The 26,948-nt window shown below is 39.6% G+C and overlaps 1 protein-coding gene across 4 annotated transcripts in view; it reads left to right on the top strand.

Annotated features, from left to right (window-relative positions):
- LOC117204396 (circadian locomoter output cycles protein kaput-like) overlaps window positions 1–26,948 on the top strand; it is a 94,826-nt gene that overhangs the window by 725 nt on the left and 67,153 nt on the right. For 2 of the 4 annotated variants that reach the window (XM_033441749.1, XM_033441750.1), the window contains one exon: window positions 21,279–21,370. In XM_033441749.1, coding sequence (XP_033297640.1) covers window positions 21,294–21,370 — 77 coding nt within the window. In that variant the 5' untranslated portion in view covers window positions 21,279–21,293. Of the gene's footprint in view, window positions 1–21,278; window positions 21,371–22,036; window positions 23,999–26,948 lie in introns of those variants that run through there. The other 2 variants (XR_004487082.1, XM_033441748.1) reach the window with 2 other exon arrangements.

The raw sequence follows: 26,948 nt of genomic DNA, 5'->3' as shown, positions 1-26,948 counted from the left end.
CATACTATTGACCTAAGTTAAAACGTTTGCCGTTGGTTAGCTATTTAAAGCGACTGCTCTGGCAATGGCCGTGAATACGTATTTCATCTTTTGTTCGAGTCCTAAATTAGTTAAAGTTTGATCGATAACGTTCGATTATTGTATTTAGCGTTACACACGCATTTACACTGCTATTTATAATGAATGAAATATGGTTGAATGACACTTTACAACTAGGAATTACGAAATGACCTTCACATTCTATTTTGTACAACGCTTATCAAAATGTCAATGTTTTTCTGTTATTTGTTTTTATGACGTATATAATGTGTTATTCATTCCGACTTTGAAAACGATAAAAATAGTAGAGAAAATATTACGAGGTATGAAATAGTTAATTATATGATTGTGATAACGAATAATAGAACACGAGTTATACACGTGTACGCATGCTGGATACATTAGTATGGTACTTGGTATATAGGTCAAGCGCTCCTCAACATCGAGGTCATTGCCCCAGGATTTACTCCGTCGATAAAACAGTCTTTAATTGGCTAAATTCGTTCCATTACCCACATAGGATTCGACGATAGAGGTCACCGTTTGAGATATTCATAATTTATTTCTTCCTCTTAACACTGTTGAAGTTTGATCGGAAGTTGGGCATGTAGTTTTTGATGTGCAACACTCATCACACGTAATAACAAATTACGCTTATCTATTCCGAATAATACGTTTTATCTAACGTTCGTTTTTTTCTTTTTACGTTGAGAATAGATAATTCTTGATTTGGATTTAACGCGATATTGCCAACTTGTTAATTTCCTACATGATTATCATCTTTAAACACTTTTTTGTAATGTTCATTATTATAGTTATTACTATCGTTTTCAAATATTTCCGTATTTTTATCAAATCATCTAGTTACATTGGTGAATCAGCTAAGCATGGTCGATGCTTTGTCTTCTAAGTTAGACTTGGTTAGAAAATACTCAGAGGTAGAGCGTGTTGACCTTGAACCTAAAAACATATTTCAAACTTAACAGTGAAAAATATTCATCTTGTTTCTTTCTCGACAGAAAAATTTCTTATTTTTATATTTAGAATTTTATATAACAGTTTGTTTACAACTATTCTAAATGTATATATTTTATCTGAAGAAAAATAATAAGTAAAACACGACAAATTACACATTCCATTAGTCAACTGAATAAAACATTCTTATTAATAGAAAGCATACGTTTATTACTACGTGACTCATTATTACTCGCTCGTTTCTTTATTCTGACCCCTGTATGATGAATTTAGGGTCAACTTGCTTCGTTGGACTTCCTTTGGTGATCGTGAGACTCGTTATTATCATTCGATCGATTCTGACCAGCGTGTTCATTCAAATTAAAATTACGACAAACTTGTTGCGAGTACGTGTATCGTAATCGTATCGATAAGCATGGTTGTCTTTTAACGGCTTACGGTATGCCTGTTTCAAGAAAACGTATATCTTTTTGTGTTATTTTATTTTATCTCCATCTACAGCTATATCTCGCTTACTCCACATTAGAAACCATTTGTATATTTGGAACACATTAATACATTCTCACTCGCTCGTCCCTCCTGTTCTCACACATTCTCAGGCAGCTAATGCTCACACTCCAATGCAATATTAAAATACACGATAAAAGTTTGTTGGTGGACCGTACATTAAGACTTACGTTTGTAAATTGTTCGTAATACTACATTATCCAGCTTATATGATCGTTATCTAACATAACCTATCGAATGTTTTCTTTCGTGTCTGTGATCGACGGGCGTGTGTGTGGCAGTCAGTTACCATCGTATTAGACCGATCGTCGGTTCAATTTTTCTGTTTCTCTACTTCGCCGATGATAGTATTAACATCTAGGAAATTAACATTAATATCTTCGTTAGCGGATCATCGAGCTTCTCTAATTAGTCCTAGTATTTTTCCCTCTTCCGTTTCTACTTCTTTCAAGCTTTTTAGCTTCTTAAATTTTAGTTTAAGGTGGTGTTCCATGTGCTGTCAGTGATTCGCTCAGTAAGATACAGATTTGCCGTTTCAACTCGATCGGAAACTTATCTTGTGGTGTACATGGAATAACGTTTCAACGATAGAACGAGCTATTATCGAAACAGCAAATTTAGCAACGATAATCGGACGAAACTCGGCGAAGCGTAAGCACGCGTAAACATAATTCGTTCATCTTGACCTAGATACTTTGCGTCTGTTCCGTTGTATTTATAGGAGGAATCTAACCGGGAATTCTCTTTCCATCCGCTTCCATTAGAACTCGAGCGTCGTAATTATCTTCGATCGTGCCATCGATCGACAAATTCGTTATCGTTGTCGTCTCGTGACTCGCATTTATTTCCCTAGCATTCGATCGAATAAAGTACGAACGACGCTTCGATTCTCCTTCGTTCGTGACATCTGTTTCTTCAACGTCTTGCACGGTTTACGTGAGAACGAGGCTTAACGCCGGTTCACGTACAAGAAGCGTTCGATAGGATGTTATTTTTAGTACGACGCTGTCGGTTAGTCGACTAACGAATTATTAATAAATCACCGCCTATTTTTGATTAGGCGGATAGCGTCGATCGACAGACGGGCAAACTACGCGCGAGTTTGCATCTCGCGTAAGTTTGTCGAACGGTTCCACGACTACAGCAAACTCCTGAAACATCGCAAGTTTTCTCTAACGTTCTGCATTCTATAAATTAAAACGTCCGTATCTCTTTCAAGCATTCCACGATAATACGTTGCGTCTTTCGTCGTTTCGCTGTGAATGCAAGATTTTCTTATTCTTCGCGTTTCCAGCGTATGTTAATTGCATTTTACATACTACGATTAACGTATGTTAGTCGTAGAAACCCTCTCGCCATTGTTTGAAAATATAATTGGAAAAGTAGAAGTTCGATAGAAGGTTGTTCTATCTATTGGGTTGGCAACTAAGTGGTTGCGGATTTTGTCATTACCACCTAATGAAAAAATCCGCAACCACTTAGTTGCCAACCCAATAGCAGCTACTACACGATTTAAGCATCGTACCTTGGATATTTCACGTATCTTCCACTTAGTTGCCAATCCAATAGATAGAACAGCCTTCTATCTAATTTCTACTTTTCCAATTATATTTTCAAACAGATGAATTTGCTCGAAGTTAAGCAAAGGTGGGAGGGTTTCTACGATTAACATACGTTAATTGTAGTATGTAAAATGTGATTAACATACGTTGGAGACGCGAAGAATGAGAAAATCCTGCACTTACCACCTAATGACAAAATTCGCAACCACTTAGTTGCCAATAGCAGCTACTGCACGATTTAAGCATCGTACCTTGGATATTTCACGTATCTTCCACTTAGTTGCCAATCCAATAGATAGAGCAACCTTCTATCGAATTTCTACTTTTCCAATTATATTTTCAAACAGATGAATTTGCTCGAAGTTAAGCAATGGTGAGAGGGTTTCTACGATTAACATACGTTAATTGTAGTATGTAAAATGTGATTAACATACGTTAATTGTAGTATGTAAAATGCGATTAACATACGTTGGAGACGCGAAGAATGAGAAAATCCTGCACTTACCACCTAATGACAAAATTTCCAACCACTTAGTTGCCAATAGCAGCTACTGCACGATTTAAGCACCGTACCTTGGATATTTCACGTATCTTCTCGTATTACGAGAATCGTGTGCAATTTTCAAATATCCTATAAATGCATAAATATTCATCCTGCTTGTTATAAAACAAATAGCGAAATACGTTACTCGCCGATGTCTCAAATTTATCGCGAATCGAGTCGAACACCGCTGGGATTATCAATTTGCCATTAGTTTGTACGTCTTGGCAGGATTCGCGCGCGGTTATCGCACATGAGTCAAAAATATTTTTACGAATAAACGATGGTGTTCGTTATCAAGCATCGTAGAGTCAGAGTGGCTACTAATAAAGCGGACGTGTCTACTTAATTAGCACAGAAGGATGATCGTGTGGATTAAACTAGGTCAGGCGAGTGACGCGCTTACATGCCTGACCGGCTAATATTTATTCTTGGCATTGCACGCAGCGGAGATGCTGCAGCCCGTAAAAATATCGTTTACATTTACGCGATTTCCCGAGCGTCGCTTTGTCAACGCGCTTCCGACATTGCTGCACCGCGTGATGCTTGACGCGCAGCTCTCTTGGAAAAAGATCAGAAACTTGTTTGTCGTTAGTTTTAGTTTAACGGATTTACACGGTCTTTCTTATTCGCATAACTTTCATACTCGTCGCATTCCGCGTTATGTTTTCTATTAATATGCAGGGTGGTTGGTAACTGGTGCTACAAGCGCAAAGAGGGCGATTCTACGCGAAAAAAGAAGTCGAAAATATAGAATAAAAATTTTTCGTTCGGGGCTTTGTTTTCGAGAAAATTGACTTTGTATTTTCGCTCGGTACGCGTGCACTTTATCGCGTCTCGTTATAACGGATCTCACTGTAGATCGTTGTCTCGATGGAAAAATTAAAAAACAGAATTAAAAAAAAATTTTTATTCTGTATTTTTGACTTCTTTTTTCGCCTAGAATCACCCCCTTTCCGCTCGTACCACCAGTTACCAACCACCCTGTATATTATGGTCGAATATCTTGCGCGTATACGAGCGATCGATAATATTGGTGAAAAGATATATCGTTCTAGACAGTGCAATTTATTTGTACGTGTATACGTCGGATCCAAAAATATGGAATATTCAAATAGTACGGTAATTGTTTGCTGCTATTTGTATGCGATTTTTGTACGAAACGTTCATCGTGCGCGCGTCTTCGGCACCGATGCTTCTATTTCTAAATGTTAGAACGTTCGTTAATCCTACACCGGGTGCGATAGTCGAGCCAAATCCGCAGGAAAACAACTAGTCGGGCTCATGGAACGATCGATCAGGTGTTACGTGTTGGCTTTCAATGGTCCTTTGATCGCGTAAAACACTGGCGGTGAATCGGATAAGAAACACCGAGAAGTCTGTGAAAAATCTGTATTCGACTCGTCGAATCATTTCGAGTATGTACGCAAGTAAATAAGAAACGTAATAGAAAAGGTAAAATTCGTTGCAAGATATAGGAGAGAAAAGATAAATATTCGCTAATTGCTCAAAGCTTCTTAGAAGATAGTAATTCTTGTGCACTTTTTCATTTCCTAACGATTGTTCGATTCCGTTCAATTTTTCCTAAGATAGAACACTCTATAGAGATTAACGTACGATCGATATCGATTGCTGCGAGAAAGAACGTTCGGAAACGATGGAACTCGTAATTTTCCTCCCTCGAGAACATACTTATCTTGAAAGTTAATATCTTGCATCCAAATGAGATCTCATGGAACGTTGATTCTTAAAGCGAAGCGGAGATAACTTAGCGTGTTCACCTTCGGAAACTTCAGCGTTTGATCGATGGTAATCTTAACGGTCGATGAGAAGCCGGTGCACGTTGCTAATACGAACGTTGCTAATCGCTCGAATGGTCTCGCGATGGAAAGTTAACGAATTAACACTTTGACTGTCACACCAAAATCACACGTTTCGTTGAGGACGCCACGGCAGTATTTTTATTATTCAAAGCATATAATGGCAAAATAATAACAAATTCACGATATAAGACAACATTCTTCCCCAATGGACCGTTTATCTTATTGGCGGTCACGGCTGACCACTTTACTAACAGTTGATAGCGACATATTATGACAAGGCTTTGTTTATTTCAACAAACCATTCGCATTTGTTATTTCGTCGTAAGCAAAACGTGCAGAATATATTGTTGAAACGTGTAGAAGATATTAGTAAACAGTATTTGCTCATGCTATATACAGGGTGGTTGGTAACTGGCGGTACAAGCGGAAAGGGGGTGATTCTGCGGGAAAAAAGAAGTCGAAAATATAGAATAAAAATTTGTTTTTAATTTTTCCATCGAGACAACGATCTACAGTGAGATCCGTTATAACGTACCGCACGCGTACCGAGCTAAAATTCAAAGTGGATTTTCTCGAAAACAAAGCCTCAAACGAAAAATTGTTATTGTATATTTTCGACTTCTTTTTTCGCGTATAATCACCCCCTTTCCGCTTGTACCACCAGTTACCAACCACCCTGTATAATAGTAAGGTATGTGCACACTTGTAACTTTAATTACATGATTATAATAAAGCAGCATTTACGATTATTTTTTAAGCTGTGTTTATAATAATATTCGTAGATTATCCCTCAAAGATATGGATGCAAACACAGTGCACCGTTAGATGCAAGATTCGTTCTCATTTTCTTTTTTATCGATGTTCTAATAAAAATGTTCAATTGTTCAATGGTGCACTTTTTATTTCAAAGTGTCTTCTAATTTATCGGTTATACTCAAAATGCCCTAACTGTCAATTTTCATACAATTTTTGCAATTGTGAGAAATTCAGGCGTTCCGGTTACCAATGGCCAACGTGGCAGTCAAAGTGTTAAGGAGGAAGCGGTTTGACGTAGCCGCGTTCGCGCGTACCAAATCGAGCTCCGACGTGTAAAAGAGTTAACGATTTTAATCGTCCGGGTGTGACCGGGTTCAACGATACGGTCATTCTTCTCGCTAGTCAAATCTGCAAAGCGGCTCGTGAATTTCTTATTTCCATCGGAACTGCACCTGCCGCAGGTGCAGCTGCGAGCCAATGAAATATCGTTTCAGGCCGATGACCAAAAAGTTCGCCACGACGTCGATGGTTTCGGTGAACATGTTTCGATGCCAACCCCGTCTCCTCTCCAGACTATCTGTCTACATAGTAGCCGTAGTATAGTAGAGTCTTCTGCGTCCAAACTAACAGCATTTTCAGCTAAAGGAACAATCGGTTTTCTCGTATTAAATTCCACTCGGTCCACGCTTTGACCACCGTACGCTCTGACAAGCATATAGCACGAGTTCTCGCATACTTTTCGACCGATTAAAAACATTCAAACGGTCGCTCGGAAATCTCGTTCCGATTTACATTTCCACCCGAAATACGTTTATCGAATTATACACGTGGCTTTTCGTTTCACGACATTTCTCCATCTTTCGCGCAATTTGGACGTTCCATCCTTTCGGAAGCTTTCAGGTTTTTCGGCGAGAAACTTCTGATTTTTAACGTCGACCAAAGAGTTAAAAATTGGAAGGAAGTTTAACGAACGTGTAACATTTTATTGGAAATCAACGAGCATATTTAAAGATACTTCTAGTGACGTTTTTTTTAGCGCGATATGCTTGAAAACAATTTCCTCGACGGAGAGATACTAAGCAAAATTGATCGTTTTATTAAATTCCTTAAAAATCAGAACGAACTTTCCGAGCAATCGATATTATATCTGATATATCGATAATTCTTTCGTATTATTCGAGCATGTAACGTAGAAACGTTTCGTTCATAGCATCCATTGTTGCTCTTTTTTTTTACTGTTTTATTTAACGGTAGTAGACGTATGTAAGGCGCGAATTGACATTTGCAGTCCCTGAAGTGTTAAATAGAGACGAAGAAACTTGTCATTGTTTATTTGCAATCGCCCCTTATCGTTTTGGCTAGTGGACCTTATAAATCTTTCATCGCGGGTAACCGTGCAAAGCGTAAAGATATGTAGAAACGTAATTCAAAGTATATTCTTACGAAAGTCGCTTTCTTATTGTGTGTCACACCATCGAAGCTCTTATCCAAATACTTGGTTGCGAGAAAGTGCATCCTCGTCGTTTATTTTCGTCTTTCGTGCCACGATGCGTATAACGTACAGTACAGTGGAATCTCATCTGTATCCGAGCAGCTTGCGATTATTCAAATCAAATAGTTTGGATAACGGATAATACAAATTCTCTAGCTGTCCTTCTCGACTCGTCTTATTACTTCGGATAGTAAGATAACAAGGTTTTGAAAAACGGAAGTTGATCAGTTGTTTCCGTATTTCGTTCGACCATCTTCCGTTTCGACACACGACATTTACTTTAAATACAGATAAGCCATCGTATACTATATTCATTCGAAGAATACGCGTGTTTGTATAATAATTAAAGTTAATACGATGGAGCGCGACAGCTTCTACTATAGGGTCTCGTCTACGAGTTTCTGAGTATCTCAAATCCAGCGTTAGTTTGCTCGCGTAAATGAAATACGAATAAACGATATATTGTATTTGTAACTGGAGAGAATATTTATTAGCATAACGAGTTTCGTGTTTGGTTGAAAGAACGTTTGAACAGCAGAAGGTCAGATATTATAGAATATTTGGATAATGGTAATTAGGATACAGTAGGCTTTACCGCACATAGTAGCTGATGCTAACTACGCAACTAGCGAAAACCTTGCCGTCATAGCATGCGTACGTAGCATTCGATATCTTATCTTGTACAGTAAACAAGTCGCAACGTTATTGCAGTCCGTTTGAAAAATTCGAGAAATTCCTTGTCGCGAATAACGACGACGCAGTACAAATTTTCTATCGCTCGTTCTTGAAAGGAGAAAAAAAAGCAATTGCGAAAAGCGGGTATCGAACGTGAAAAATGAATAATTCACGATAATTGAGCCTGTTAACTGGCGCGTTTCTTAATAAGAAATTAAAAGGTGCTTAAAGAAGAATTATGTATATGGGTTAAAAAAGTACATGCCGGTACTTTCGATACGAATACGGTAATGCGTTAAAAGTAGTAATGAAGAGTAACAAGTGTTTGCTCAAGTAATGGATGAACGAAGCAACGTAGCGTGTAAATTTGAAAAAATCCATTCGAACATTACGAGATATCTTAACACGATTTTACTTCCACTATTTGTTTGCTATTTGTTCGAATAATCCAACAAAGTTGATCGTATTACGGTAAACATCAATTGTCGATTCAACTCGTCTAAAGTTGGTGTACATATTTTAATACGCTTACGTGTTACAAAAAGAGAGAGAAAGAAAAAGAAAGGATTGGATCGATTCATTTTTATCCACGCTAGATACAATATTTCAATACTCGCGTGTTCTGTACAGAATGCTGCAGTTTAAAACGCGTGCTTGGATTTTACAATGAATTGAATTTTCTTTCGTCCTTCCATTGTTATTAACATTTATGTACGCTGCATACAGAACAGACTTAAATTGAATCCGAGCTTCCCATAGAAATTACGTAACGCTACAAAATAAATCGCTACGAACCTTCGAACTCAAATTTTCTCAATTTCCGAATGGACCAGTTGCTGCTTGCATAACAAGATCCAATTATTTTCTTCGACAATGTTTCGAAGCTCGTCGCTGGCTAGTTATCGTGCGACAAGGTCAATAATAGGCCGGTCGTCGGATGTTATCTTCGTGAATCGTAGTAAATAGCTACTGATACGAGCAATAGTTATTTATTGTCGCGTATCTTAGTAATGTAGTAGAACGTCGTTCGTCACTCGTTCGTTGGATTCAAAACTCGAACGCGTTCGAATCTTTTACGCGCAATGACTGGCGAAAGTGTTGGGAAACTCGTAGAAGCTTCCCGTGTACGATATATCGTACAAAACGTTCTGAAATTTCATAACGAGACACGACTATCGTGATAATATCGGCAAAATTTCAAACGGATTTCTAAGAGAATTTATATGGAAGTTACGAGGTATTTGTTGCAAACACGCATTTCGCGAACAAGATATATTAATAAACCGGAAGATACGGTGCTTACAGATCGCTTGAGGCTATCATTCGATCTGTTTGAGACTACTATTCGTGCTGTATATCGATTTCTCATTAAGTATATGTTTGCGACAATATCTTCAGAAGAAATATCCCAGAAGGCAATCGGTGTAAATTTCTTTGTATCGTTTCTTCCTTATATCGTCTCGTTAAAAGAACTGCAATCAACGGAACAATTTAATCGTTGTAACAGATTCGCTGTTTGGTGAAATTATAATTATTGAACTGTCTCGTTGACGAAGGTTCTAGCTTCGGCCAACGAGAAAGTATTAGGTTTTCCGTTAAAGTGTCCTCCTTTTACAGACACGTCTTTTACAACAATGCATCTTTATACAAACATGAAACCTAATCTGTCGAACGTTGTGATCCTTATTTTGATAGAACAAAATAGATCATACGTAATTCGATAAAATAATATAAAACGAACAATATTGTGCATCCATTATTTCCTTATAAAACGAAAGAAACTTTTCGGACGACCTAATATTTACATACGTTCGTTCCCATTCGTTTTCCACACATTTCGTGTGTTACTATTGCGTTGGCAACTAAGTGATTACGGATAATGACAAAATCCGCAATCACTTAGTTGCCAACACAATATTACAATCGCGGTAGTCGTGTCTCGTTACGGTGCTAACGAAATTCCACAAAAATTCGTATATTCTACCAAATGTCCAAATTGGACAAATTGTGAATGTGAAATTTTAAATAAAAAAAAAAAATTCGTATAATTTCGTTATAATTAAGGTGGTCGTTGGTGAATGTGTCCACGAGAAATACTCTTAATGTTCAACGATAAAGTTTATCAAACTATCAACAACTAAGAACAATTAACGATTAACAATTAACTATCAGGAGTCAATAATCCGTTTCTCTAATTGTGTTTGCTTTGCTACGACGCTTAACCTTTCGCACTTCGCAGCTCCGGGCAGAATGAATCTTTGGTTCGAAACCAACGGATTCTTTTCTTTGTTGTCCTTCGATATCCCCAATACGCACGCGGTTATTAGATGTCCGCGACGGTTGCCGCGTATGCAATCTTCCGAATATTCGGCGAAAGAACCATAGGAATATCGATGGTACATTAGGCATGTCGGTCTTACGCTTTGAAGGTATAGCGCTTTGTATCGCGAAGCCGTTGGAAAGTTCCGTGGTCGAATGTCACCACATAATATACAGGGGGTTTGGTAACTGGCGGTACAAGCGGAAAGGGGGTGATTCTACGCGAAAAAAGAAGTCGAAAATATAGAATAAACATTTTTCGTTTGAGGCTTTGTTTTCGAGAAAATCCACTTTGAATCTTCGTTCGGTACGCGTGCGGTACGTTATAACGGATCTCACTGTAGATCGTTGTTTCGATGGAAAAATTAAAAAAAAAAAATTTTTTTTTTGATTTTTATTCTATATTATCTAACCTAACCCCCTTCCCGCTTGTACCACCAGTTACCAACCACCCTGTATAATATATAATATATATACAATATATATCGAAAATATAGAATAAACATTTTTTTTAATCTTTTTTTTTAAATTTTTCTATCGAGGCAACGATCTACAGTGAGATCCGTTATAACGTACCGCACGCGTACCGAACGAAGATTCAAAGTCGATTTTCTCGAAAACAAAGCCTCAGACGAAAAATTTTTATTCTATACTTTCGACTTATTTTTTCGCGTAGAATCACCCTCTTTCCGCTTGTACCACCAGTTACCAACCACCCTGTATATATTATAATATAATATAATAATTTCGTTTCGTTACGCATTTCGTATAAGTTGTACAAGATAGTCGTAAGAGAAGTCTTCTGCGGTAAGCGTTCGAATATACCTTCGCGAGCTCGTGTGCGACGAGTAGGAAACAGATCGCATTGATGCGCGCGGTTCCTGTGATCAAATGTGAGCGCAAAAAGATTCGTTTAAACTGCACGTTGGTCTCATTGTATCGGTGCATTCCGTTGGCTGGCTTTGTAGGTGATGCGCGACGCACACGTGTTTCGTACGAACCAACGAATCTTTGAATAGCATCCATTTTCCGAGAAAGTAATTCAGCATTGATTTAACCGCGTGGGTGTTCATCGAGAGGTGGATGGCGCAATAAAAAGAGAGTATCAGAAATTGTGCCATAACGATTTTCAGCGAGCGCCTCTTTAGATACAGCGGCTCTATTTTTGACCAAACGAATTCGTTCAATTGCAATAGGTTTCGCGCGTCACTCGCGTGCGAGAACGCAGCCGAACCAACAGGCAAACGTCCAGCTCGATGCTTCGTTTCTTCGCGAGAAATTCTCCTTTCCATTGATCTCGTCGTCTTCGTTTGCTATCGTCGGATAAACGCAGCGACCGATTACACGTCTAAGGATTCTTACAAAAATCGATAGATCCCTGTAACGTATAATCGTGGAAAAGTAATTGCCAATTAATCGCAAATAATCGTGGGCAATGGAGAAGTTTCGGTAAGACAGCGCGCGTAAGATAAGACAATGGGTCGAGTAAATTGCGTTAAAAAGCTTTTTACGTCTATCTTCTGATACATACGATTGGATTGCTAATTAAAACAGATCTTAAGGAACTTTGTATAAAAGTAATGGGTATAAAGTTCATCGAGAGATATTACAACAAACGATAGTAAGTAATAGTTGGAATATTTGAATGGAAAATGCGCTCGGTACGTACGTATCTACGATAGATGAGAAATCTCGTCAGTTTTGAATAATCGTGAACCTGTTGCGTTTTATTCGGAGCAGAGAAACGCAGCGAAATAAGATGGCCTGTTAAAAGAGGTAGTAGTTTATTTATTGCCTAGAGAAAACGTAGTAAACATAGTAAGCTGTAAAAGTTACGCGTAGTAATACAGTGGTAAATACGACCTCGCGATAAAATGATGAGAAAATAAACTCAGCTGCGCTGCAAATGTTCGTTGACGCGAATCACCGATTCGCAAGGAAGAAATACCGAATTAATATTACGATAGAATTGAAGCAGAGAAATATCATCGAGCTCGTGACGTTGAGGTTCTTTCGTGTGATTTGTTGTATATCGATCTTCTGGAGTGAGAACGATCAGCAAGCTACCACCACTGTAGGACAAGTTCAAAATCGAATTATTCGATCAACAGATTTGCGAAAAAAATTGAAGTTATTCGTTTATACGAACCATACTCGCTCTTGCTACAGTTTATCGATTACTTGCTGTATAAGACGGCGATAAAATATTTTAACGGTAATTTGGTTGTTCGTGTACCGTTCGTTATGACACTCCTTCGTAACGAAAGGGTTAAAATTATACAATCGACATCGGGGCACGTACATCGTCACCCTGTGTGAACGTTTCGAATTTTGTAGAAAAATGCGCGAAAAGATTACATTTTTTCTTTCATCGAAAACATTATTATTTCAGATGAGTCCGCGAGAAGGAAGAAAAATAAAAGATTTGGAAAAAATGATATCACGAAGTTATATTAAAAACACGAAATGCTTTACTCGAGCGCACTTAGAAGCTTAGATGTACGTGCTAACAAAATTATGTACCGTGTTCCACGCGTGAATGCAACTTTCTTTCGTATAGAGAATTTTCTTGATCTAAAAATTATATTTACCATCGAGTGGATCAATTATTTTCGTCGTCTTAAACGTCTTTTTGTTTTTTAAATATACGACAAAAGTTTTATTTCGGAATTAAATAGTCGTTTCCTCGCCGTTGAGGGTTTCTGGGGATTTCGAGAGATCGCGTTATCTTTTTAAACTTAAGCACGGTATATTTTCTCGTATGCGGCGGATGTTTGGACAATTTCAACGACCTATAATGCAAATACATACAATGTCAAATAAAGAACTAAAAGTAAAGGAGCGAAGGAGTAAAACGACGAGTCTTACGTCATAAGACGCGCTGGAAGTGGTGTCCGTTTGCATTGACGTAACATTGCAATCATTAAATTACTAAAGCTCGTACATTTGTTATCAGTGCTGTACAACCTCTGTAAATGAAGTTTCTTCGTATCTCTGAAAATAATTAAGTAACATAATTAGAAGATACGAGTGGCTCGCAGGAAGTCGCATCTATCGATTAATCCCATAAATAAAGTTGAAAAGGCTCTGACTTCTGAAAGATTGATACGATCGAAGCTGGTGATTTTATCTTGTACACATTTTATATGCGCTAAGGATTAATCCATTTGCACGTGGAGATTTTAATATTTCTTTCTATCAGCTCGATAATTAATAACCGATTATGCCGCTATAAATCACGACTACTTGCTTTCAGTGAGATTAATTTATATCTTTGGGAACAATTTCTTGATGATTACAAGGGAGAGGAGTTGATAAAAGAAATTCGTCCTTTGATCCATTGTAGACTCGTTAAAATTGACAGATCTTTTCTTGGAATGAAATGTTCCACGAATTTCTTATTTAGGAAACCAAGGTAACGACTAATCGTCTGAATCTTTTCTACCATCCAAACGTTCGTTTCTTTCTTCGCGTATAACGTGCCCGAAAATCGCATAAATCGATTACACGAGTATCCTCTTTTTTTTTTCTTTTTACGAACGTTATATCCCAACGTTGAGAAATTTAATTAATATAATTAGAAATTTCTGGTTCTGTACTACCCCTCTTGGTTAAAATATCTTATCTGCTATTTCGAAACCGAAGGAGTTTGTTTATCACTCAATGTAAATTATTCGGTCAGTGTTTCGTACCAGCTTCCATCATGATATAACTTTATTAGGAAAACGAAGAAGCACGAGGAATATCAAACGTTCCGATATGTCTTGAGAAACGAAAAAATGCCACGTTTTAGCCCAAAGAGAGCAATATAGTTACGTAATGTAATTTTTCCTGTGCAAATGCACGCGAGCCGTAGTTCTCGTACTCGAACGGCAGATATTAAAATCGAGCGAAGTCTCATCCTTCCACATACAGCGTATCGCTCGGGATATAGTGTTCCACGTGTACGTCCTGCCCCGTGCTTCAGGGGCAAAGGACTCTGCCTCTGTCTTACCTTCTCTACGATATTCTCCGCGTGTCTCTTCTTCTGGATGTGCATGGATACGTACACACGTATATATGAAATGTCCGCGATATCTATAAACTCTCGGTGAACTTTCGCGATTACATTTCCGCGAAGGAATGTCGCCTGTGCTTCGAGATATCGTTAAGGAAGAAGAGTTCGATGCTACGAAGATCCGCGCCGAGGTGGAGATGCTTGATAAACTCAGCCATTCGACTACCAAAACAACGGTTCCCGCGTCCGATCGATATACGTGCTCGTTTAAACGAATATTCCCGTTTCCCAAAGGAGCTACAATGAAGCGTGATCGTTGAATCGCGGATATTTATGTAAATTCGTTCTTTTTTTTTTCTTTTTTTTTTATAAAAGCAGATAGAGGAATAGAATCTAAGCAGTTTCTTTTACATACTAAATATCGCGGATAGGCAGGGCAAAACTGCATATTTTATACGTGCTTTTGCATATTACGCGCAGTTTTCTCTGCATTTTTTGCGCTTACAAATTTTACATAAACGCATAAAAACTCGCGGTCTAGTAACGACGATCGTGGTCGATTCGACGCATTTTACGATCAACGAAGACACGCGGACGATTCTTCTTGAAAGGCGTCATCGCACCTGTGCTTTTGTGTGTGCTTGGGGCGTTGGTCTTACAGCTTATCGTTATATCACCCTGGTATCAGCGTCAAGTTTTTAGTTTGCAACTACGAGGGACGATAAGTGGAATGCCTTTTAACACGTTCTCTGTTCTATAGTTTTCGTGAAATTTCTAATTCGATTCACGTAGGAACCGGCGATCGCTGTCATTTATTTTATATGCACGGGATATATCGGTGGTTGTAATCGATCAATGGCAACTGATGCAATATGTATGTTAATTCACTCGACCGAGGCTAAGGTGTCGAAGACACAGTTTTTTGACTCTTCCGATTACGAAGCAGTTTATCCTTGAGTCTTTTCGATATCAATATCCAGACTTTCGCACGTATAATTTAACCGCACCGTTGTCTTTGTAGCTATGTAAACTCTTCCAATCGCGAATAATGTTGTTCTCTGACGATACCAGGTCCCTTCTTGTCGATATGGGCTGTTACCTTATCGATTTAACACACCTACGGCATTGAGGCGTAAGTTGTCGTTTGTTTCAGCACGATACATTATCTAAGTGCTTTACAGTGTATTTAACGCGCTCTGTCGCTGTTACAAATTTTCCCAAGAAATACAATTATTCTTTAATTTCAAATCCATCCGTAAGAATTGACATTATGGGTCATCAGTGTCCCCTCCGTCCTATAACGTTATCGGCGTGTCTAACGTCAGTAACCACATAACCCCACGGAATTTAACGCGTCAAGCGGTTAAAGAAATGTCCGTGCTCCCCTAAAACGTGATATATATCACGCCGTTACGGTAGAACGTTGATTAACCAGGAACAACAGCTTCTGAATGGAAACGTAGCAATTTCCTTCAACTTCTGCTCATACGAAGGGCCACCGTGAAATTCTCCATTAATCAACGTCTCGATCATCGATCGTCGATCGTTCCTCTAATAATCGAGGATTTGCTGTGCCAATATCGCAGCAACCCTTCGATTGCGCGGCAGACACGCAGGGGCAGCTTCGAGCTAAAGAGGAGCCGAACACGATCGGACACCTTCTAAATGGACATCGATCGAGCGTGAAGAAAGAAGACAGACGTCTCACGATTCGCAGATAATAATCGGACAGAGACGGCAGAGTAAAACGAAATTGGTAGGTGAGCGTCGTTAACCGGCGCTCGCTGCTCGAGAGAAGAAGAGTCGTGGAACGACGGGCGGTCGCGCGTGCACCGTCACGGCCCACAGTTTCGTCGTCGTTGATCACGAACGTGTCGATCGTCGACCAGACCAAACACATGCACACACCTTGGGGTTATCCTCGTGTAACCGTTGCTCCTCTCTTTCGCTCTCGTACTGTGCCTTCCTGTCTTTCTCTTTGCTCTCTTTCCCGTAGACTCGTGCATTCCTCCGTCCACGGGCACGGTTTACCCTACGCTCGACCAGGAACAACCCCCGAAAATCAGCCCCTGAACGAACAAAGAGTCTAGTGTCTAGACGGCTGGATATTACCGGCGGCGACGACATGCACACCGTGTATCGCATTTTCTTTGTTTCTTTCGGTCGTTCGATACGCCTCTGCCTAGTTGCTGCCTTGGCTTCGTATTTTTAATGCGCCATATAATGTCAGCCTCTAACGCGCACCTAGGAAGGTTTGACTATCGCGCTACGTGGTAGATACGTATCTGGATCGCGTTATGCGGCACGATTGCTTTTCAAGCGATTTTCCAAAATGTTCAGACAGCTAAATAGATAGGGTTGGGTTCGTTTCAGCGGTTCGTTTTTCTTACATCGATCGTCGTTCGTTGTACGCTATATCAGTCAGAAGCGACGATGGATCTTTGAAGATCTCAAGTGGTAGGATTATTGAACTGGTTCCGAAGGATCGATTAGCCTGACGCGGTTAATCACCGACTAAAACATTGGAATTATACCGTATGTTACACAGAATGTAAGAATTTCAAGAGGAAAATTACGCGTTATCGTTAGTTGAGACTAGTCGTTGAAAGTTTGCGGTGGGAAAATTCGATACTGTTGATTCGTGATAATTTAAAGTTAAATGGTTTGCTGAAGTCAAAACATCGTTAAAAAATAGGGAAACGTTGAAAAGTTACTTCGTTAAAATATCAGAGCTCGTTAAAAAGTCGCTCTTTCAAGTTGCTTCTCTCGTAATATCTTATTACGTGTAATTGTTCCCTGCGGCCAAACACCGTACATACGTAGAATTACGAAGAGAAGCTATGTAAGAACGACAAAAGACGACGATAGTTTAAGAATAACGTTGCACGAATTTTCGTTTCGTATTAAAAAATCTGTGCGTTCCATCATCGATCGAACAGAGTGCTTCTTGTTGGTTCTCGTATCGAAACGAAGAAACAATCGACTAATGGATAATCTTCTTTTTTAGCTACAAGGAAAATCTGATCGTTGGATATTAAATAACGCACTCTGTGATAGCTGAACGACGATAAGACGTAAAAATGTTTGTGATTCGATCGAAAGAGACCCATACGTCGCGCAATTGTTCATCCGCGAGCTTGAAGCGGTTTTAAAACGAGTGCATCGCACGTAAGTTGCTTCTCGTCACCTTATCAGTTCTGTTGTATAGCGCACACACAGCGCAACGTAGCGATAGTAGAACGATGTCGACGACCCGATGTATCAACACAGACCTACCTGACGCCAGCTTCTAGATACAGACGTCTATCTATAAACTCGTGTGTCTCCGTACTGTGTCGAGCTACCTCGAAACCATGGAGAACCCTTACGGTCCCATTCTATAGAATTCGAACTGTCGATCGATAACTTTCTTCGATAATTCGTCCTCGATATCGGAATCTTTTTGCCGGCGCGTGCTTGCGAATCGACACGACTACGTTTTTTCGTTGTCTTTCTTGCGTCGTGAAATACACGCGTTTCCTCTTTTCTTTTTCTTCTTGGTTTTATCTACGTACCTTGGAGCGCGAATAAGTTTGGATTCGAAATATACCGAAAGCGAATTGGACAGTCAGTTTCTCGTATTTTCAGTTTTCAGTTGGAAGTTTGCTTTCGTGTTACGATGATGTACGACGAAGTGGACGAGCGACGTAAACATATTATTTCCTTTTTATTTTTCAAAAATTTAGATAAATAGAGGAAAGAATATAAACGTTTGCCAGGTACTGGTCGATTCTATTTTCTAGATGTTTTTTTAATCTTAGCATAACTTTTCTATTAATACATCTGGCGGGTTGAAAATTACAGTAGTGTAAGTCAACGTATTTCGACTCTTAAAAGCATCATCTCTCGAGTCTCGTAATTAAGTTACAACTTTATTCTCAACCGCGGTACGTTTTTACGACCTGGAAAAATATAACGAACTTTCTACGGTAATAAACAGGAGAAGAGAATCGTTTGATGAAAAAAGTAGCTATGGTCTGACTTACGTTATTCCGATTCTCAGCCATTCATACGACTACCCTATACGATGGAATAAGAAACCTCGAGTACGTAAATAGGGTATCACGAAACATTCGCGATAAACGTATTCGACTTGTCCCAAGACACTGGAAAGTGCAGTGAACGCGAGGAAATATAAAGAATACCACTGTACCGTGGCCGCGTCGAAGCGAACCGATTCCGACTGTTCCGGATATTGTAACGAAAGTCAATATTCCTTAAAGAACGGTTTTATCGATAAGAGCGATAAACAGAACCGTTCACCCTGCTCGATCGCACGAAATATCGTCGGTACGAAGACGGACACGCCGAGAAGAGAAAAGGAGGAAACGTTTTCCTGCACTTACTTTCTTTCCTTTTCGTTTATACGATCCGACGTTTGTTTTCGGAAACCATCGAACAACAGGCTGCTCATCTGTAAGTTGGAGCCGGACGAGGAATTCTCCGTGCGATAGAGTAAAAGCAAATCTGTAATGCGACTGTGCGGAATTGGCTGAACGTGAACAAAGGCACCGTTGATCCTGAGCAGCATCGGTTGATTGTTTCGAATTAGCGTTGTTATTCGAGAGAATACGCAATCGGCCCACGCCACTTGATGTTTTGTTCGCGACCACCGACTGAAATTACTTGGATTATGCGTTGCATCGATGAACATTGTCGGTTTCCATTTAACGCCATCGTTTCCTTGGCAAGTTACACGTATAACGGAGGCATGCGCTCGTTTTGATAGCTTCCTTAGTACGATCTTGACGAGATTCCCTTCCGAACAAGGTTTAGACTGCTTTGACAGTGGAAATGTGGCGTGGGCGTTCATGCAATACGTCTTCGATCGTATCTTGGTCTGTGGTTATGCGAATTGCAGGTAGACAGGTAGATATCGTACGATTTGATGGATCAGGTACTTCGTTATTAATCAGATCGACTGCGATTGACACGATTCTTTATATGTATTTCACTATATCGAGCGAAGCGAGCTACGGTGAATTTAATTAATTATAGACTTTCTTGTGATGTATATATATATGTATATCGATGTTCATAATTTATCAGATAGATTTTGAAGGAAATGTTCATCGGGTAGTTTGCAAGGTCTCGAGGTAGATCCTAAGTACGGTTTCCTCGATATGCTATAATTTAGTATGGTCAATAAATAAACGGCTAATACATGTTAACGTTATTTCGCGTTATACGTATCCAGGGTAATTTCGTTTTAGACTCACAGTCTGACACGTAGTTACCATCCAATATAACGATTTAAAGCGGGAAAGATAGGGTACAAAATATAAATAATGAAATTAATTTATGTAATTTTTATACATGGTACACGTGAATCTAAAGAGAATAGACAACGTTTCCTTGATTTAATCCAAATCGAGAATAAACTTTTTAAAGTAACACGCAAGTCGGATCGACTAATTCCATCGAAAATAATCGCTAAACGTCAATCGTATATTCCGATGCTAAATTCAAGAAACTTTTTAGAAAATAGAAAATCAGCATCTACCATACTTTTTATACACTAAAACGAAAAAAAAAAAAAAAGAAAGATACGTATCTCGTTCCACACATCTTGTCATTGTAAGGAAAAAGTATACCTTTACATCAGATATTCATTGAACCAGTACAAGAATATATGCATGAAAATCAACAGTGTATCGAACCTTTTTCACTTCAAGGTTCGACGAATAATTCTCAACCCGATCGACATGTGGCACATCCTTTCGGGAAAGTCTTCAGACATCGAACGTTTGATCGAATAAATTCCGTGCTGTTGAAAGAGAAAGGAAAGTGTGTAATAGATCTTCTCGGAGTAATATCACGAGCGATCTTACAGTTGCCAACGACTCACTGAAAAATCTTAAATTCTTTCTCTTGAATCCTACTTCATCTATTATTCATGACCTGCAATTTTTTATCGTATTCGCAATATTTTCGACGTTACAAATTCGACCAACTTTGTTGCAAATAGTTCGTGACGGGATCTGTCGATCGATCTTCACGTTGAATTGATTGCAATGATTCAGGCACGTGTCATTTTTGCTATATATTAGCGCCGGTAATTATCATTTTTTTTGCATTATCAAGCAATCAACTGTCATCGCCGTCTTCCGTGTGATGTACATCGTTCTTTCTCGTTGGTCGGTATCGTAGGTCTTTTTATCATCACTGTCTGTACCTAACAGATGAGCATTAGCGATAAAACAAGTATGAGAAGAAGAGCTTCGAGACGTTGAAGCTTAACCATCGCGAATTACGAGTACAAAAGAAAATTTCAATATGTATAGAACGAGGAAAAAACATTTTGATTTATTTGATTCTTTGTTAAAATCACAAAGGAAACAATTTGGTTTATTTCCATTGATTCGAAATGATACGTGAAATGCATCGTGATAACTAAAGGACGTATCCGATCAAAGCTATCTCGAGCTTTTCAAAGAACAATATTCGGACAGCGAGTTGTCGTAATTCGCTAAAAAAAGAACTTTCAAAGAAGATAGGTTTCGACGACGCGATAGCAATAAACGTAAATATCATATGTTTTATTACATTGCAGGAAATAATTAAAAAAATGAAGGATGACGTGGACGAGGATGATGCTGGCGCGTTGTCTTCTACTTCTGTGCCGGAAACGACAATCTCGTACGGGTAAGAGTCCAGTTTTTCTACTCCGAATCGTGTTCAAGGTGGAAGAGGTTGGAATTAACAAACGCGTTACCTTCATCGTATATTTATTTCTTAGAAATTATTCGACGAAAGATACATCAGGTAATTCTCAGTAATATGGAGATGCGTCGCATCGAGAGATATACGAATGCGAGATACAAGACTGAAAACGATGACGTATCGACGTTTGTTAATTTCACAAACAACGAATAGCCTGTAATTTAAATTGATGCCAGAATAATTTTAAACAAGCGATAGAATTCTGACTGTACGTACGCGCGTATAATTCGTCGATATGCATTTCGATCACGCGCCACGTGTCCAGTTCCTTATCCTGCGCGAATAATTCGCGATACCGATAAACAGGCAGTATTCGTCGTAGCGTTCGGTCATCGATCGACTGTGCTCGAAATCTCGCGCCTAAATTCAGTAAGAGCACACGTACGAGAATTTGTTTCTTATCGGAACGAGTGGAAGCAGCCTTATACAAGGGAACCGCCTAAAAATGTGTTGTTATCATGCTGCGCGGTCCGAGCGCGGGTAGGTAGCATTGGAAGAAGACGAGGGGAACGACGATTGGTCGTCCGCATGGGAGGGGAAACGCTGATTGTTAGGCAGAGTGGGGGTAGCGCTCCACCGGCAGTTCGCATCAGACTAGCGTACGTGTTGCGTCTTGATGTTCGTTAGCCTGTTTTTGGCAAATGACTATTCTTCTTTGTACATTCGTTCAAGCGTACGCGCAAGTACCGTATTGACAGTTTGACACGCGTTTCGTACGTATCCGTGCATTCGAAGAGGTTATCGTCGGGCGAACCGTGAACCGTGCCGTGGCATTGTATTTCACGCGAAAAATTGAATCGCAGTGTGTCGCGTATATCGATAGACAGCGTAGTTGGGAACCGCAGTTCGAAATCAACGTCTATAACCATACGGGTTTCGTACGTGTACCGATCGAAGTGACATTAGCCGAAACGGAATGTAGCAGATATTCTTTTGGCTCTATCCACGGAACGCATAATCGACGAAATAAGAAAACATTTTCTCCGTTCTAAGAGACATTTGGGACAGTGTGTCAAGGCCGGAAATTCTTCGAACTTACGTTGTGCCTTGGGTCTTTATCACGTTTCACACGATGTAACGGAACGCCTGAGCGGGAAGTAAAGGCTATCGTTTATGCATCTGAAACGCGTTTGGATCCGATGGTAACAGCTCGGCTCGTCGATCGATGCCCCCTCGCGATCCGTCTGTGTCTTCGTGTACGGATTTCCTGCTGCGCCTGGATCTAGAACACGGTGTCAAGGTCAAGAGAATCCGATCAAGAATTCGCGTGCATGTCAGACATCCGTAAGCAGTAACAGCAGTCTGCAAACGCTTCTAGACGCTCGTCGATACGTGACGTTTCATCGTACGAGGATCAGTGTTTTTCAAAGTTGTCGATCTAACGTAGCGAGTGTTGTCAAGATCGTACGATTTTAGGAGAAGAACGTTACCACGATCAAATAAGTCGTGACGATTCGAAGCTGATACGTAATAACAATAATAATAATAATAATATTAATAATAATAATAAATAGCTTCGAATGTAATTCTCGTGTGATCTATCGAGCGTCTACGAAGGTCACCGTGTTTCTACAGTTTTTTTCCATCGATGCGAGCTTCCATTGGACTACAGGCTGGCGCACGAAGCGATAAACTGACGTAGAATTTGGCGGGACACGAAACGAACGCTACTAGGAAGGCGTACGCGCTATTTGATAAAATAATCGGTCTCTTTTTTTTCTTTCTATTCTCCTCGTCTTTCTTTCTTCGTTTTTTTCTTTTTACGCGCGCGTCCGAAGCATCGTCTACGAAGCTTCGATCTCGCCGAGTGTTTGTCCGCTGTTGGACGCAGATAGAGAGGTTTCTTTATCTGTACGCGAAGAAACAAGCGCGATCGCGCAAGCAAGATTAACCGGCGACCTGGCTAATTTTAATTCGCGCAACAAACAAGCAGCGAAGACGCGATTGTCGCGCGATAACGGCCAAACATCGCCGCCGTAACGTCGAACGTCGCTGTTCGCGTGTTCTCCAATATGGCGAGTGACGCCGAAGACGAGTCCAGTATCTCGAGTGGTTTCGTTGTCTTCTGAATCGAACGTATCCCGTTCCAAGTGTCGACTATCGCGGTCGAAGGGCGCACAATCGACCATACAAAGTATACCGTTTATCCAGTGAAACGTTACGAGAGATATCGGACACGGTCGAATTTTTATCAGACTTGGACGATTGACATTCATGCGAACGTTACGATATGAGAAGCAAAGATGACGATCTATCGAATTCGAGGTTCTGTTTCGACGGTACAAGAAAATTTCGACATTCGCGCGGCCATGCGAACCGGTTTGCACATGGTTGAGGCGAATCATTAAGAGAAAATTCGTTGGACACGGTAAACTAAACTCGTTTGGAAAAGATGGCAACATTGTGGAGAGAGCAACAGGAACAAGTGTACCTGCACCCTCAGCAACACCAAACGTTACATCCGGGGATCATGGCCGAGCAAACGCACCATCACCATCATCGATCCACCGCTATCACCAACATCACCACCATGGATCTGCCAGTTCCAAGGTCAGACTCGTTGTTCTATTAACGACATAATGTCGGAGGATGCGTCAAGGTGAACGGATATGCGTGTAATTCCGTGTAATGTTAAAGGTACAGCGTTAATCGTTTTGTGGGTAACCCTGTTGCCCGGCTAGGGTGAAATATTTTTGTTACGTAATCGGCTGATGCCGGCCTATTTGACCGTAATGAAAAAATCAAGCTGGAATTTACATTTACTACGCAACTCTATTGCATATGAATATTAGATTGCTCGATCATTCGATATTTAAATAGGAAAATTTAAATTGCAATTGAACGAATAAGAATCATCTTGATAGATTAGAAATTCCATGCTTTTTTCCATCGCGTTCGAAAATTCTTCGCGCGCGTGGATAACGCGAGCCCTGAATCGAACTTTTCTCACTGCGATCGACATTATTTGCCGCGTTACAAACAAACATCGATACCTATTATTCTGCTCTTGTAGATCTGTTAAACAATAGCACGAGACAGATCGTTTTTGCGAGCGATTCGTTCGAATGAATTTTTGTTTTAACTAATCGCCAGGATTAAAAAGTAACCGGTTCGTGGAGCTCGATCGCTTGTCTATCCCGATATCCGCCGCGAACGATCGACAAAATTCCAGTAATGAAAATTCTTTCTCTTCCATTTTCGTTTCCTTTGATATCGCGTTCTAGTCGACACGGCCAGTTTGAAAATTAATGCGACAGAGAACGGTGTAAGTTACATATGTAGGTAGGAGCGCGCAGAGATTGCAGAGGTCGCGTACATATTGCTTCAACCTTGCAATCTATATTCTACACCGAGCATAGATAGCAGTTGACATTATGTTTATTATCAACGTGTATTATCAGTCCTCTGACAATCGGCTTTAATGGATTGAAGCAGTACTGGGTGGTCCATTAAAAATAAATCGAGACAATATCAGCGTTATATTAAAGAAAAGTGTTAAGAAAAAGTTTCTATATTAAGATTTCCCCAAGTTATCGCCGTTATACCTTTAGAATAGTTCTTACTCTTTATGAACAATTTGAATAAAATTGCAAATTCAAAAAATCCTCAAAGTTGCAAAGTTCTAAACTCTTTCGTATCGAAGATTTCGAACTCTCCGCTTCTCGATATTCTGAATCGTTCAACGTTCGAAATGGCAGAATGTTTCATTCCTTTTCTTTGAAATTCTCCGTTTTTTAAATTAATAATTAACTGTTATTTATGTTTTCTATTCCTGTTCTGTATCACACACGCGACCCCTTCTTTGCATTTAAAACTACGGCATTATAATTTAAAAAACGGCGATCATCGTTGAAAAATTATCAAACAAGCTTCGATTGACGCATTCTCGAGAATGCAAGCTCGAAACACGTGGCGGCTATAAATGTTCTTTATTACGTTTTAAATTTGCTGACAGACGGTCGCGGAAGCTTCGTTTTCCCCATCCGCGTCTCGTCTCGATAATCGAATTAGGAATTAGCTAAGGAATGTTCTGTCATCGAACGTTGAATGAAAAAACATGGCGACAGTTTGATGCAGAGTACACGCTGTCTCTTCTCGTTCGCAACTTATGACCCGTATGCTTTTTTACAAATTGTTTCTTTTTTATAAATCATTGCGAACACTCGATTATCGTTGCAGCCAGCGATTATCATAAACGTTGACTGGCGTATTTAATGTCAGTGGACACGTGAACGTTACACGTGATTCTACAAAAATCGAAGTCTACTGGAAGAGCGTACAATGTTGTTATTCCAGCATTTCATTTAGCATTGCAAGTTATACACAGGAAATTACGTAAAAAACAGAAAAAGAACACTATCTTGAATACATTATACAGTTGTAAGAAGTTTTTACGATATATGTACAACGACTCGAACTTTGAATATTAATGTTGGCTATAAATCGCTAGCCAATGAAAAATACTTTTAACGCGTTGCTTACGTTACAGTAATGCGAAGTAGATAACGGAAAGTACGTTTTCTCGGATACCTGGTGATGCCAGTTGCATCGCTGGTGAAACATTGAAAACGTTTTACACAAGGACGCAACTTGCAATCCCGACCTGGAACAGTAGTATTTATCGTAGATCTCTCTGTTACATTGATGACAACTATTTACGGTACTGTGTTGTATAGCTTTTAGTTCCGATATCGCACCTTGTAACGCACATGAAAAGTTACATGGTAGCTTTTATTAAACGTATTGTGAACGCGTTCGTTTCCATATCTGGTTCACAGCGATGCAATGTTTTCGTTTTAAAATTTCACGAAAATTGCCAACCGGCGAGTCTGTCAAGTTTAAAGATCAAAAGATACGAAAACTGCGTCCAAATTGTCCAAAGTTGACAACATTCACTTAACAATCTGCCACGTTAAACTCAATCGAAGACGATAGAAGAAAGATGAACGCAACAAACGACGCATCGAGCTGTATTCTTTTCGTATTTTTCGTCCATTGACTATATTCAATGGATCGTTACGGTTTCCTCTGCGCTTAAGACGTACGTGCAATTTTGTTTATCACGTGATTCGTGGAAAATCCGCTGCGTAATTTGCGTGACAAATTAATTTACTGCGACGACCTTTATAAGGATCCGCCGGTGGTGTTAACGACGTCTTTGTATCTATAGCCGAGGATTTTGTGTGCATACTTCTCAAGACGTTTTCGGCAGATTGAATGGAAAGAGCAAAGGGTAGAGCCGCGCGTGGTTTTTACGTTTTTCGTAAAATGGACCCGTCGAACGAGTCCAGGTAGAACATAAAATTCTGCGAAGAAAATACGTACTACGTTTTTATCGAACGATTATGTATCACGAGTAACCCTCGTCTACCCTTTGTGTCAATTTTACATGGTGCAATAAATTCTAAAAAGGTAGTAATTTCCGCTGTATCGTTTGAGGAGATCGGCAAAAAACACAGGAAACGATAGGCAACTTTATAATAAATTTTCACGCGAGCTT

The sequence above is a fragment of the Bombus bifarius genome, unplaced genomic scaffold (genome assembly GCF_011952205.1).
Source record: "Bombus bifarius isolate JDL3187 unplaced genomic scaffold, Bbif_JDL3187 scf7180000007978, whole genome shotgun sequence".
NCBI lineage: Eukaryota > Metazoa > Arthropoda > Insecta > Hymenoptera > Apidae > Bombus > Bombus bifarius.
Note: the sequence above shows the minus strand (reverse complement) of the source record. Positions and strands in the feature narration are given on the sequence as shown.